The sequence below is a fragment of the Phocoena phocoena genome, chromosome 10 (genome assembly GCF_963924675.1).
Source record: "Phocoena phocoena chromosome 10, mPhoPho1.1, whole genome shotgun sequence".
Classification (NCBI taxonomy): Eukaryota; Metazoa; Chordata; class Mammalia; order Artiodactyla; family Phocoenidae; genus Phocoena; species Phocoena phocoena.
In genome coordinates, this window is record NC_089228.1 from 84,737,229 (window position 1) to 84,751,180 (window position 13,952).

Here is a 13,952-nt window from a genome sequence, read left to right on the forward strand (position 1 = left end):
TTCTTATTTTGAAAAAGAGCTAATAGTATCAAATGTATTTTCTGAGGGTTGAGTACAATAATACAGAGAAATATATGTATTGCATGTGTATTTATTAGGTGCTCACTTTTCTTCATTTACATTTTGCCTTGGGTTTGGGCTCTCAGGTCACAGAATGAGGTGGAAATGGTATGTTGTCAAAGTATTCTTTTAATGTTGTCTTAAAGTGTGTTGTAAGCATCTGAGATCTCACAGTGGCTCCAGGTTTCCACATGGTCTGGTCTCATTACCTCTCATCCTCATCCATTTCCACCCTCACCTTGCTCCCTGCCCAGTGACACTGGCCTCATAACTCTGGGCTTTGGTACTTATTTCTCCCTCTGCCTGGAGTGTCTGTGCCCCATCCACATCCTAGCCTTCCCTGAACATGGTACTCCTTCCTTCCTCCCCCCATAACTCTCCTCCATAGCTCTTTTCACTGACATTTACTACCTTTTATTTAATTACTTTTCATTATCTTTGTCTCATCCATTAGAAACTAAAGTCTGTGAAGGCAGGGCTTTGTCTGTTTTATTCACTGTTGTATTCCCAGGGCCTAGAATGGTTCATGGTACATAATGGACATTTAACCAATACTTGTCAGATGAATGAATGCAATTCTGGAAGCCTAACTACTGAGTACTACATACTCCCTGTCCTAACATAGGATTCCTTATGATCAGATCATTAGTATAAAAAACAGAAAAACAACAAATAATTTGGCAAACTCTTATGGGACTTGGACAATCCCTAAGGCCTGGTCTGCATCTTAGGAGCATAGCTAAGGCCTAGCTCTCAAAACTGGGTGATTGGGGCTTCCCTGGTGGCGCAGTGGTTGAGAATCTGCCTGCTAATGCAGAGGACATGGGTTCAAGCCCTGGTCTGGGAGGATCCCACATGCCACGGAGCAGCTTAGGCCCGTGAGCCACAACTACTGAGCCTGCGCGTCTGGAACCTGTGCTCCGCAACAAGAGAGGCCGCGATAGTGAGAGGCCCACGCACCGCGATGAAGAGTGGCCCCCGCTTGCCACAACTAGAGAAAGCCCTCGCACAGAAACGAAGACCCAACACAACAAAAATTAATTAATTAATATACTCCTACCCCCAACATCTTTAAAATAAAATTGATTTAAAAGTAAGATTTAACTTAAAAAAAAAAACAAAACTGGGTGATTGTCAAGCCCTGTGTGGGCTCAGCTATGCCGTACTCTCACAGTAGAACACATTAGGAATCTGTAGAGATGATGGCCTAAGAGCCAGGAGGCCCAGCTGTCCTGCGTGGAGAAAAAAGAGGCTAGGAGATCAGGAGAGGCCAGAGGGTTTACCACCATTTCTGTAAAATTCATTCTGTTGAGAGAGGCAGCTATGGATACAGAGAAAACTATCAAAATGTGAGCTTTGTTGCAAAGTTCCAAAAAAAGAAGAGAGGAGTCTAGGTTCTCAGACCAATAATGAAAAATGCCAGTTTGGAAAAGAAACTCACTATAGACAGAAGCAATTCCAATTCTAACTTGTCCTGTTCCAATAGGTGCTTGTGGTTGTGCCTTAAGTCTTCTCTGGTTCGTTCTGTTTTATGAGGACCCAAAGGACCACCCGTGTATAAGCAAAAGTGAGAAGGAATACATCACGTCCGCCCTCGCCCAGCAGGTAGAACACGCATGCTCCACTTTGGTATCTCCCAGATTCTGTGCCAAATAAAATGTGTTCCATCTTGTCCTAATGTGCTAATGATTAATGGGTTCCTTTCCAGGTCAGTTCAAGTGCACCATCTCTGCCCATCAAGGCTGTGCTTAAGTCTCCTCCACTCTGGGTCATTTCCCTCTGTAATTTTGCTTTTTTCTGGGCAAATAGCTTCCTGAGTCTGTATACACCAATGTTTATCAACTCCAAGTTTCATATTAATGTAAAAGAGGTAAGTACACCTTCTGTTCTTCACTTAATGAAGGACTTTGCACCCATTTCCTTTTCTCCCATGACTCTAGTCCTAGCTCTTGCCCACCGCTATACTACTTAGCTGGAGACGTCACTGTTTCCAATTATTAGGTCAACATTGCCCAGAATAAAAGGTGTAGACATGGTGTCTAGCACTCCCACAATACACACTCACCCACATTCCCACAGAGTCCCTATCTCCCGTTCCCTGTATAATCACCCTTATGTATTCCTTAAGGCTCAACACCATTGTTCCCTGCAGGGTCCGATCCTTTCCTGAAAGTCAGTTGGCCAGGCTCTACCACCCTTTCCAGCTCATACCAATCCTCTCCCCTGGGGAAAGGCAAAGAGTCCTGGGTTGTGAACCCATGACTCACAGCTTGCTCTGAAAGGACTGACACTTTCATTGGTTGTCTGACTTGGAGAATTACTGATGCCTGGAACCTTCTGTTGTTTGATGCCATAATAACCAGAGAAGACTCCTTTAGAAATGGAGTCTGGGCTTGCCATTTTGAGACATTCTATAATGAACTTCCAGTAACCCAGCTTAGTGACCAGTGTAACAGTGAGGTCACTTAAGCTCTCTAAGATTCAATTTTATCTTCCATGAGATCATGGATCTGCTGCAAGGATTAACAGCAGCTGGGTCCACAATAAGCACCATATACATGTTTTCAATTGTTATCATTATCATTTCTATCACTTTCCCCACAGGCAGCATTTCCCATTCCCAACATAGCTTTCCTCTCTACCATCTAGGACTTTCAGGTCCCAACAGAAAGCTAGGCAGATTGTGATGACTGTTTCTGACGCCCAAACGATTTTTCTCTTTCTCTTGGGTAGTGTGTCCCCAGAAGTAACTCTGGGATTGTACGTTGATGGTTTCCTATATGACAATACAAATTTTAGATACTGCATTTCAGTGTAGGGCTTATCCTGTTTCTCATACTCACTCGCAATAACATTCCTTCCTCAGAATGGGCTGCTGTCTTCCCTCCCCCATTTGTTTGCCTGGATTTTTGCTATCCTAGCAGGTCATATGGCAGACGTCTTCCTGTCCAGGAATATTCTCAGCCTACTCACCATCCGGAAACTCTTCACCTTGCTAGGTAAGAAGCCAGGACATTCAAGCACTTTGGGGCATTTCACGCTCATCTTTGGGATACACCTGACTGTTGTCTGAATCGCTCCCCAGGACTTCTCCTGCCCGCCCTCTTCAGCCTGTGCCTGCTTTACCTGAGTTCCAGCTTCCATGGCACTATGATTTTCCTGATACTTGCTAATGCAACAGGAAGCTTTTGTATGGGTGGAATATTAATAAATGTCTTGGATATTGCTCCCAGGTAGGGTTTTAAAAATCTCTTTCTTTCTTGTATCCAAGTTCTCAAAGTTTTAAGATTTCAAGTATTTTGGAACTGGTGGTCAGCAGGCCAAAAGTTCCGAAGAAACATCTATGTAGGTCAGACATATAACTTAAATAATATTTATATACCAAATGATATATGCAAATGTATGCAACTCTCACATGTGTATGAAGAAGTATAGTCCAGTGATCAGGAGAACAGATTCTAGAGTCAGACTCTTGGGTTTCATGACCATTTTCCTCAAGCCAATTACTTACTCTTTCAACACCTGTTTATCACCTATAAAATGGAGGTAATAAGAAAATGCTTACCTCATAAGTTATCCTCACAAGAGGATTAAACAAGTTAATATAGTCAAGTACATAGAATAGTGCCTGGAACATAGCAAGCATGTATAAGGGTTAACTGATCCATTAAAATTGTTATTATACCATGCTTATATATTATTACACATGAAGAAAAGCCATCAGTTAGTAATATTTATCTTGTAACTAAGGAAACTGAGTTTCAGATACTTAATTTTCAGCCTAAGATCCACTGGCTTGGATATTAGCTAGGACTTTAACCCAGATCTCCGTGACAAAGAACTTTTCCTCTTTTTACTACGTTATGTCTTTTTTTAGATATAATAAGTGTGACTGATGGAAGCAGTTCTGTCATTTGCACAACTGCAGGGGACACTCTTCACATTGTACTTTATGGGGCTAGCAGTCTCTGGAGAACATAGATTCAATATGAACAGAATTATTTGAAGCTTTGTAAAGCAGTAGCCTGGGGTAGAGAGGCAAAAAGAAACCAAGAATAATCTACTTTGTCACAGTTCTGTAAAGAATCTTGCCCATCAGATCTATACTAGGTGAAGGCCAGAGTAATGAAGACATGTATCCATTTGATTTATTGAGTTCTGAGACCCTCCTTAAAAATGCCTGCAGGTATTCTGATTACTTGGAATTATATAAAGACATAAACGGATTATTTGATATTGAATACACAATGCCACCTGAGCCATATGCACTCTGAAAAACAGGTAAATTAAGAATGTATATACAAATAGATAAAGGAAATTATAAATAGCTACCACTTATTGAGTATTTTTTATGTGTCTGTTATGCCCCAGTGTGAGATAATATTGTCCACATAGTGTGGGTAAGGAAACAAAAGACCAGGGAAATGAATGTATATAAAGTCACATGATTAGTAATAAGTAGAGGGAAGGTTCATACCTCGAATGTCTGCCTCCAGAGCCGTCTCGATGTAGTCAATGCCTCACTAGTGTTATTTGCCAGCACCTGGTCACTAAGATGGGAAATATCTCAGCCAGCAATGGCTTGGATAACATAGAACTTGACCTGAGTTCCATCGTTCTAATGGGCCCAAATACCATGTTACTCAGGTAATTTTGTAGCATCAGAGAAGATATACTAATAGGCAATTTGGGAATATTCTTAGTCTCTTAAGCTAATTTATCCTCAATATTTAGTGCATATGTGCATTATGTCACAAACATATTAATTTATAATGCTTAAACTTTTTAATGGTTGGGGATAAAACTTATTCCTAATATTCCTAACCATATACTTCCCTTGCCTATTAAAAAGAGTCCCCTTAGAGGATAAATTACTCAACTGTCCTTTTAGGGGAATTTGGTCTTTGCTAGAAGTGAGGAATAGGGCAAGTGATTATATTTTTTGAGCATAACGAAGGCGTCAAGGAAGAAGAGGAGACACAGGTGTGGTTCTGTGAGAATATTGTTTGGGAAATGAAATTGAGTGAGACAGAGAAGACCTGGGAATGTAGTGACCATCTCTTTGGTGGGTAGCATGAGTAGAAAAGCACAGAGGATTCTAAAGATGCTGTGTGATGCATTAAGCGGGGATGACAGGGAGGCTCCAAAATTTTTTTAATTGCTTTTAATTATTTTTGACTGATGGATGGGTCATGCACCCTTGAATTTCCCCCCATGGGGGACTGAAGTATAGTTCAGGTATCTGAACTGTACCCTCTCATCTTATGTGCTATTTATTGTTATGCATTTTAATTTATGAGAGGGTATTCTTGGCTGCATTGGGTCTTCGCTGCCGTGCGCGGGCCCCCTCCAGCCGAAGCGAGCGGGGGCCACTCCTCGTCGCGGTGTGGGGGCTTCTCGTCGCGGAGCACAGGCTCCAGGCTCGCGGGCTTCAGTAGCCGTGGCATATGGGCTCAGTAGTTGTGGCTCCCGGGCTCCAGAGCACAGGCTCAGTAGTTGTGGTGCACGGGACCAGTCGCTCCGCGGCATGTGGGATCCTCCCGGACCAGGGCCCGAACCCATGTCCCCTGCACCGGCAGGCAGGTTCCAAACCACTGCGCCACCAGGGAAGTCCCTTTAATATTAATTTATATTAGAGCATAATAAGTTGAGGATACATGTTTTACTCTCTAAGGTAACTACTGAGGGATAATAAAAGTGTAAAGGGAATGATATATTAAAAAACAATTAATGAAAAAGAAATCAAGTGAAATTATAAAGGAAGATAGGATAGAAGGGAAAAAAATAGAATGATGATCATTTTAAGTCAAATGTGGCAGAAAAACATGAAATATAAAAGAATCAATTCTTCCAAATTTTAAGTTAACCTTAATTGAAATAAAAGCAAAAACAAAATTAAAGTAGATTAAAAGTAAAATAAAGGAAACTAGATCAGCCAATGTAGATTTTAAGACAAGATACATTACTAGAGATAAAGAAGGATATTTTATAATTATTTTAATCCACTAGAAGATATTTCTATGCATCTAACATTTTACAACCATAAAGCAAAATTTGAGAAAACTCGTAAACCTCCTCATGGGATTGAGCAGCTTGTGTATGACTCGTATTCTGGCTGAGAAAAACTGGAAAAGTCCAGATAAAATACCATGAGTGTGCTTCCCTGGTGGCGCAGTGGTTGGGAGTCCGCCTGCCGATGCAGGGGGCGCGGGTTCATGCCCCGGTCCGGGAGGATCCCGCGTGCCGCGGAGTGGCTGGGCCCGTGGGCCATGGCCACTGAGCCTGCGCGTCCGGAGCCTGTGCTCCGCAGTGGGAGAGGCCACAACAGTGAGAGGCCCACGTACCGCAAAAAAAAAAAAAAAAAAAAAAAAAAAAAATACCATGAGTATTCACTAAAAGATATCAGACAGCAGCAGAAGCCAGTAGGACCAAAGACATCAGAGGCTAGCACCTCTGAGAGGTGAGCTGACAATCCCCACCATTTTCTCCTTGGGGCTACTTGCAAAAGGCTGATAATCCAGCTTTGGCCCTGGTAGAAGCCTGCAGCTCTGGACATAGAAATTAGCCAAGCATTTGTCAGTTGCACAGGGCTAGAGTGGCAAAATTGGAAATTAAGGGAACTTAAACACAAAGTCAGTTCCTCTCCTTGAGATGTTTTTTGAATTCTGAAGTTTAATAGGGTAAGGGGCAAAAAAAGTCTAAGCTAAAAATCAATAAGAAACATGGCAGAATTTCCCATACCATCTGTGCTAAGGAGACAAGCTCTACCAGGGCCTGGTGGGACCCAGCTGAGTATGCCAATCTCTCTATTTAACACCATGGAGGGCTATATTCAAGGAACAGGGGGTACCAGAGGTAAACTGAGTCTTATCAAAATTGAAGCCTAGCCTCACCTCATTTCATTCCCTACTTAGGTTAGAGTGTTCAATTTCCTCCTCTCCAAATCTATCTATTAGAGAAAAGAGTAAATCTTTTCTGGCAAAATACAATATATTCTAAAGTCTATAACTTCTTTATTTAATGTCCATCATTAAATAAAAATTAGGCATGCCAGGGGACAGGGCCATTTGATTAATAACCATAAAATGCCATTAGAAATAGTCATACAAATGATACAGATATTAAAGTTATCAGGTAAGGGCCTCCCTGGTGGTGCAGTGGTTAAGAATCTGCCTTCCAATGCAGGGAACACAGGTTCGATCCCTGGTCCAGGGAGATCCCACATACTGCGGAGCAAGTAAGCCTGTGTGCCACAACTACTGAGCCCACATGCCAAAACTACTGAAGCCCACGAGCCTAGAACCTGTGCTCTGCAACAAGAGAAGCCACCACGATGAGAAGCCCCCACTCGCTGCAACTAGAGAAAGCCCGCATGCAGCAGTGAGGCCCAAATGCAGCCAAAAATAAATAAATTAAAAAAAAAGAAACTCTCAGATCTTTATTAAAAATAGGTAAATAAAAATAAAGTTATCAGGCAAAATGAACTTCAAAATATCTATGATAATATACCCAAGAAACCAGGGAGAAAGCTGACAAAAATAGATGAAAAGATAAACAATTGACCAGCACTGGAATCTATAAAAACAATCAAATGGAAATTCTAGAACTGAAAAATAAAATGTCTAAAATTAAGATCTTCATAGATAGGTTTAATAACAAATTAGCCACAAGAGAATATAGATTGGTAAACTGGAAAGCATTAACAAAATCCAAATTGAAACATATAGAGAAAAGAATAGAAAATAAAGAAATAAGCAGAAATGTGGAATTAAGTGAAAAGGCTAACAAATCTGTACTTAAGTCTCAGAAGGAAAAAACAGATAAAATGTGACATAAGCAGTATTTTAACAGAAAACAGCCCCAAATAGCTCAAAAGTAATAAAAGACCATAAGCCACACATGCACAAAGCTCTGCAAATTTAAATCATGACATAATGTAAATTTATATATATATATATATAAAATATATATAGTAAGAATGCTGAAAGTCAAAGACAAAAATCTTAAAAGGAACTAGAGAGAAAAGACATGTTACTTTTAAGTAGCAAGAATAAGCCTGACATCTGACTTTTCAACAGAAACTATGAAAACCAGAAGATAATGAAATGAGTTCTATAAAATGCTGAAAAATAAATGCCAACCTAGAATTTTATGCCTAGTGAAAATATTCTTCAGAAATCAAAGCAGGGCTTCCCTGGTAGCGCAGTGGTTGAGAGTCTGCCTGCCGATGCATGGGACACGGGTTCGTGTCCCAGTCTGGGAAGATCCCACATGCCGCAGAGCGACTGGGCCCGTGAGCCATGGCCGCTGAGCCTGCGCGTCCAGAGCCTGTGCTCCACAACGGGAGAGACCGCGACAGTGAGAGGCCCGTGTACAGCAAAAAAAAAAAAAAAAAAACAAAATAAAAATGTTTTCAGACAGGCAAACAGAGAAATTTTCATCAGCAGATTTTCACTAAAAGAAATATTAAAAGCGATTTTTCAGTCAGAAAGAAATTATCCCTGATGAAACCTGAAAATGCAAGACAGACTGAGGAGCAATAGGGGGGTAAATATGAGTGTAATTAGGAGACCATTGATCTTTAAAACAACAGAGTATCTTATGAGTTGAAATGCATATAGAAATAAAATACACTAAAGAATGAAAATACAGGATGAACTAATGCAAAGAACTAAAAATTCTCATATTCTGGCATTATGAAAATAGTAAAAGTATAATTCATAATAAACTTAAGTAAAGTGCATGTTATATCTTCAGTGCTGAAAAGAATAGTGAAATGTCATAGAAGGAAAAATGAAATGAAAATGGATTAATCTAAAAGAAAAAATGTGCAATGAGAAAAAGGGTAGGTCAAATAGAAAATAAATAGCAGATAATCACAAATACATCAGTAATTATATTAAATTAATATGGATGAAATACTCCAAGTAAGTATCAAGATTTTCAAGCTCAATAAAAAAGGAAATGCAGCTCTATGCTGCAAATAAAAGACAAATTAAACATGAGGATACAGAAAGGATGAAATAAAAGGATGGGTAAAGATATGCCAAACAAATATTAACCCAAAGAAACCTGGAATAAATATGTTAATAGTTATTAACTATGTTAATATCAAATAAAATAGACTTTAATATTTCATAATGATAAAGAGAAAAATATCAGAATTCTTCTTTTGGAACCCAATCATACAGCTTTAATTTATACTCATGAATTGAGCAAACTCAAAGAACTAGACAAATTTACAATGAAAGAAGAGACTTTCACATCTTTCAATAGCTTATACCAAAAAAGAGGTAGACAAAAAAGATATGGATGATTAAACAACAACGACAATGAACAGAGTTGACCTAATTGACATATGTAGAACACTGCGCTCAATAAGGAGAGAATTCACATTCTTTTCAGTTGCCCATGGGACATTTTTTCTGAAATTAACAATATGCTGGATCATAAAGCAAGCTGCAATTCATTTTAAATGACTAAAATCATTCAGAATACATTCTTTAATCACTGTGAAATTAAGGTTGCTATCAAAAGCAAAAGATAAGTAACTCCCATTGCTTTGAAACTAATGTTTAGGTCAAAGAAGAAATCGCATTTGAAATTAGAAAATATTTTAAATTACAATGAAATATGATATATCAAAGCATGTGGGATGCATTTAAAATCATGCCCAGAGAAATGTATAGCTTTAAACATATATACTGAAAGACAATTAAGTCTTAATATCAGTAATCATGTTTGTATCTCAGGTATTATAGGTAGGGGAAAAAAGCAGCAAATTAAACCCAAAGAAAGTAGAAGGAAAGAAATTATGAAGAGTAGGACAAAAAAATGATATGTAAAGCCAACAATATCAAAAGTTGCTTCTTTGAAAATTAATAAAATTAGTGAAATAAAGATTGATCAAGAAAAAGGAAAAAATTATCAATATAAGTGATGAAAATGGCTGCATTGTAATAACTCTTAGCACATAATAAAGAAAATAACAGAATATTATAAACAAGTTCATACCAATAAATCTGACAATTTAGATGAAATTGAAAAGTTGCACAACACATAGAGTCATAAAATTGTAAGTATTTTTTGTGGTGGAAGGTGATTATGAAGGCAAAAGTAACAAGGGCTCCCAAAGGCATAAGTGACCCTATTACCACTGAAAACTCAGGCGTTCGATTGCTAAAATGAAAAAGGAAACAATGAATATTGGAGACAAGTGATGGTTTCTGCCCCAATCTGCACCCGTGGCTGCTCATAACCATAAATCTTCTTCACACATTAAAAGACACTTTCCATCTCCCCCAAAAAAGAAACAACTCAAATTTCCACCATGTGACTGCATACAGCTCCACAATCCAAGGACTCTAGGTCCAGATGTGATGCTTCTCTGACCCAGGACCCATAAGCTAATAAACTATACACTCCCTCCCATATTCAACAGGTAAAGGCAGAGTAAGAATGGAAAAGACCCAAGGAAATAAAATAAGAGAGCAAAACAAAAAAAAAGCCCTCACTCTCATAAAAGGCAAGAATTGAAAACAGGGAACATTTTATGGTGAAATCTGTTGGGCAGGAAAGGCACAGACTCCCTGTCCTGGAGTGAACTAATTTCTTGATTAGACATGGATTCTGTTCTGCAAGAGGCACTTCCTTGTTCTTTATGGCTGATGGATTTGATCCCTACTTTATCTATTATTCTCTGTGGCTTCCCTGCTTTTGTAGCTCCACTTTCTGCTGAAGTTGGTTTTGGCGCTCAGGAATGGCCAATCACAGTTGCTTGTAAAGAAGTCTCTGGTTTCCTTGCCTGAATAATGGGAGCAATCATAGCGGCCAGTAGTTCTGGGACTGTGAGAATAGGTCAGGTGAACAGAGCCCTTCAATTTTGTATTAATCCCAAACCTGTTCCTATTACCAACACACATCACCTTTGGAATTTCTCAACTGTATTTACAGATTTCCTAACTGCTGGCTTTTACTCTAATATGGCCTCATTTTCTCAATATATTAATATTCTTTACTGCTAAAGCCAACCTTTCTGGCTCTGCAGTGCAACCAGAAAGTTACTTATATCCATATACTTTTTCAGACATTTTTAATGGAATTTGAATAGTGGAAATGGGAAATTTAGGAAGTCAACAGTTCTCTCTCTTAAATCTCATTTCATTAGGTTTTTCCTGCAGCACTTGTATTACTTTACATCTGTGTATTGTCATTCATTTTTGCATAGATATTACGGATTTCTTAAAGGATTTACAAATGTAATTGGACTAACAGGAGGACTAGTTGCTTCCACTGTGACTGGAGTGATCCTTAGTCAGGTAAGGAACACCCAGACATGGGTAGTTATTTTTCTCATATTAACTGTACAGAAAAAGAAAGTGTAAGGCATACAAAAAGTTGCAAAGGAGACATCAGCAAGAGGTGAGTTATGAGGTTTTGTGTCATATTAAACTTGGCATTCCCTCCAAACATACAGAGGATACAAGTTCTTTCTTGCTATATGTCAATTAGTTGTGATGGTAACTCTTTAATCATTGGTTATTGAAACAGAAGTGGACCTCTGTGATTTTTAACAATTAATGTGTGCCTTTATCAAAACAGGTAGTTGACTGGGTGAATGGTAATATAAGTAAGAAGTTATAGTTTTGTCAGGAAAGGAATGAAAAATCAGGAACAAATACAATTTTAAAAAGACCAAAAGAAACAATTCTATGAAGGCTGGCTTCTGTTCCTATGGATGAGGTTACCTGAAATTCTCCTCTTAAAAATACTTAAAATGCCTTATCTGGTGCTGAAGGAAAATAACTGCTAGTCTAGAATTCTACAATCCACCAAAAAAAAATCCATCATAAAAAATGAAGTTTAAATTCATCCATTTTCAAACAGAAACAGAGAATTCATCAGAAGTAGGCTAGCACTGAGGAAAAAAGCTAGTTTTTTAGGGAGAAATAAAATTATCCCAGATGGTAGATTGGAGATACAAAAAGGAAAAGAGGCAACAGAAATGATCAATCTGTGTATGATTCTACAGGAATATTGTATAAATTGGTAGTATTATGTAAAGAAACTCTGGTTCTCAAAGCTAGTTACCTAGTGGAGGCAAAACCACTATCATCACCCAGGTGATAACTGGAAACACGTGCACGTTCCTCAACCATCACATTTATTCTGACTTTTCTTCTTAAGCCACAGATAATTTGCCTGCTAACCATTAATACTAAGTTTCTTTATTATTTGTTACATTAGTTCATCTTTGACCAGGATTTATTGATCTGTTATGATGACTCTGTTCTAATACACCTGAATATGCTTTCTCCAACACACTATATTGCAAATGGCTGTACAATCTTTGCCAACACATTTTGACGAGTTCTATGGTCCCAGAATCTAATAAGGTATATTCAAAAATTTTTAAATGCCTTATCAAATTTTAACAATCATGTTAAATGCATGCCTGATCTTGAGAAAAAAAAAAAATAAGGGAAAATTTCAGAGATTGAACATGAAGGAAGAGCTTGATTCCAGAGAGGTAAATGACCATCAAAGCCACTGGCTGCCTTGGAGAAATTGCCTATCCTGAGTGTTATAATGGACACCCAGTTATAACAGACAAACAGAGCATAAGAGATAATATCCCAAAACCACTCATAAAAGAAGAGTCAGAATGAAAATGCTGATATATATCTGTAACCACTAAGGACTACAACCTCACACCACTACTACCATGTAGCTCATATATAAACTTGGAGGAAAGTTTTGGAGGAAAATCTCCAAGATGAGAGAGAGCAGTGTTCAGGCAAATACTCCAGTTGCTCCTTGTCCCACAACTTTGGCCAAGGAGAGACAATTTGTACTCACCGTGGCCAAATTTCCCATAGAGAGGAGCGCCCCCCCCACACCATCATGTGCTAGGACTTATGGTATCAGAAAGGCTAGAAACATGACTATAACCATGGAACCTCCCTGATCAGAGAGGTAGCCTTATTAAAAAAGAACTCCAAGGGCTTCCCTGGTGGCGCAGTGGTTGAGAGTCCGCCTGCTGATGCAGGGGATACAGGTTCGTGCCCCGGTCTGGGAAGATCCCACATGCCGTGGAGCGGCTGGGCCTGTGAGCCATGGCTGCTGAGCCTGTGTGTCCGGAGCCTGTGCCCCGCAACGGCAGAGGCCACAACAGAGAGAGGCCCGCGTACCGCAAACAAACAAACAAACAAAAAAAAAGAACTCCAGGAGAGCAGGGTGTGTTTTCTCCCCCTGAGCATGGAGCCCACTCAGCCTGTTCTTCCAATGAACTCATTCAGACCTGCTGAGCTGACTTCCCCCAAAGGTGGCAGGAAACATGGCTCCAGAACTGTCCGAAGTTGTCTCTGCCCAGTAAGGAAACTTATCTATTTCAGCCTCAGCTACAAAGGGAGAGGAAAAACTGAATAAAGGCTCTTCTGAACGTTTGAAACAATAAACCAATCTTCACAATGGTTTGAGGCCCTAATTCAAATTCTGTTGTGTCCAAATGCCATAAGCCAAGAATTGAATTTCTAGTAGTCCACAGATGCCTAATAAAAGTAAATAAATTTTTTTTTTTCTGGAGAAACTCTAAATTCATACTCCAGAATTTCCTTGTGCATAAAGTTTTGGTGAATATGATTTTACAGTCAATCAAAAATTATAAAATGCTTGAGGAAATAATGCGTTATGTGAGAGATGAATAAAAACCACTGAATCAGATCCTCAGAGATATTGGACATATATGTATATATTTAAAGAAGTAAAAGAGAGGATTGAAAATATAAATAAAATATAAATAAGAAAAAATATATAAATATAAACTTAAGAAACATAAGTTTAGGGCTTCCCTGGTGGTGCAGTGGTTGAGAATATGTCTGCCAATGCAGGGG

The 13,952-nt window shown here is 39.0% G+C and overlaps 1 protein-coding gene across 1 annotated transcript in view; it reads left to right on the forward strand.

Moving 5' to 3' along the window:
• The window catches only part of SLC17A1 (solute carrier family 17 member 1), a 50,850-nt gene that overhangs the window by 31,300 nt on the left and 5,598 nt on the right, over positions 1–13,952 (forward strand). Inside the window, exons 6-10 of the mRNA XM_065885999.1 lie at positions 1,547–1,665; positions 1,769–1,930; positions 2,927–3,059; positions 3,146–3,293; positions 11,288–11,378. Of these exons, the coding sequence (XP_065742071.1) occupies positions 1,547–1,665; positions 1,769–1,930; positions 2,927–3,059; positions 3,146–3,293; positions 11,288–11,378 (653 nt within the window). The remainder of the gene's footprint in view (positions 1–1,546; positions 1,666–1,768; positions 1,931–2,926; positions 3,060–3,145; positions 3,294–11,287; positions 11,379–13,952) is intronic.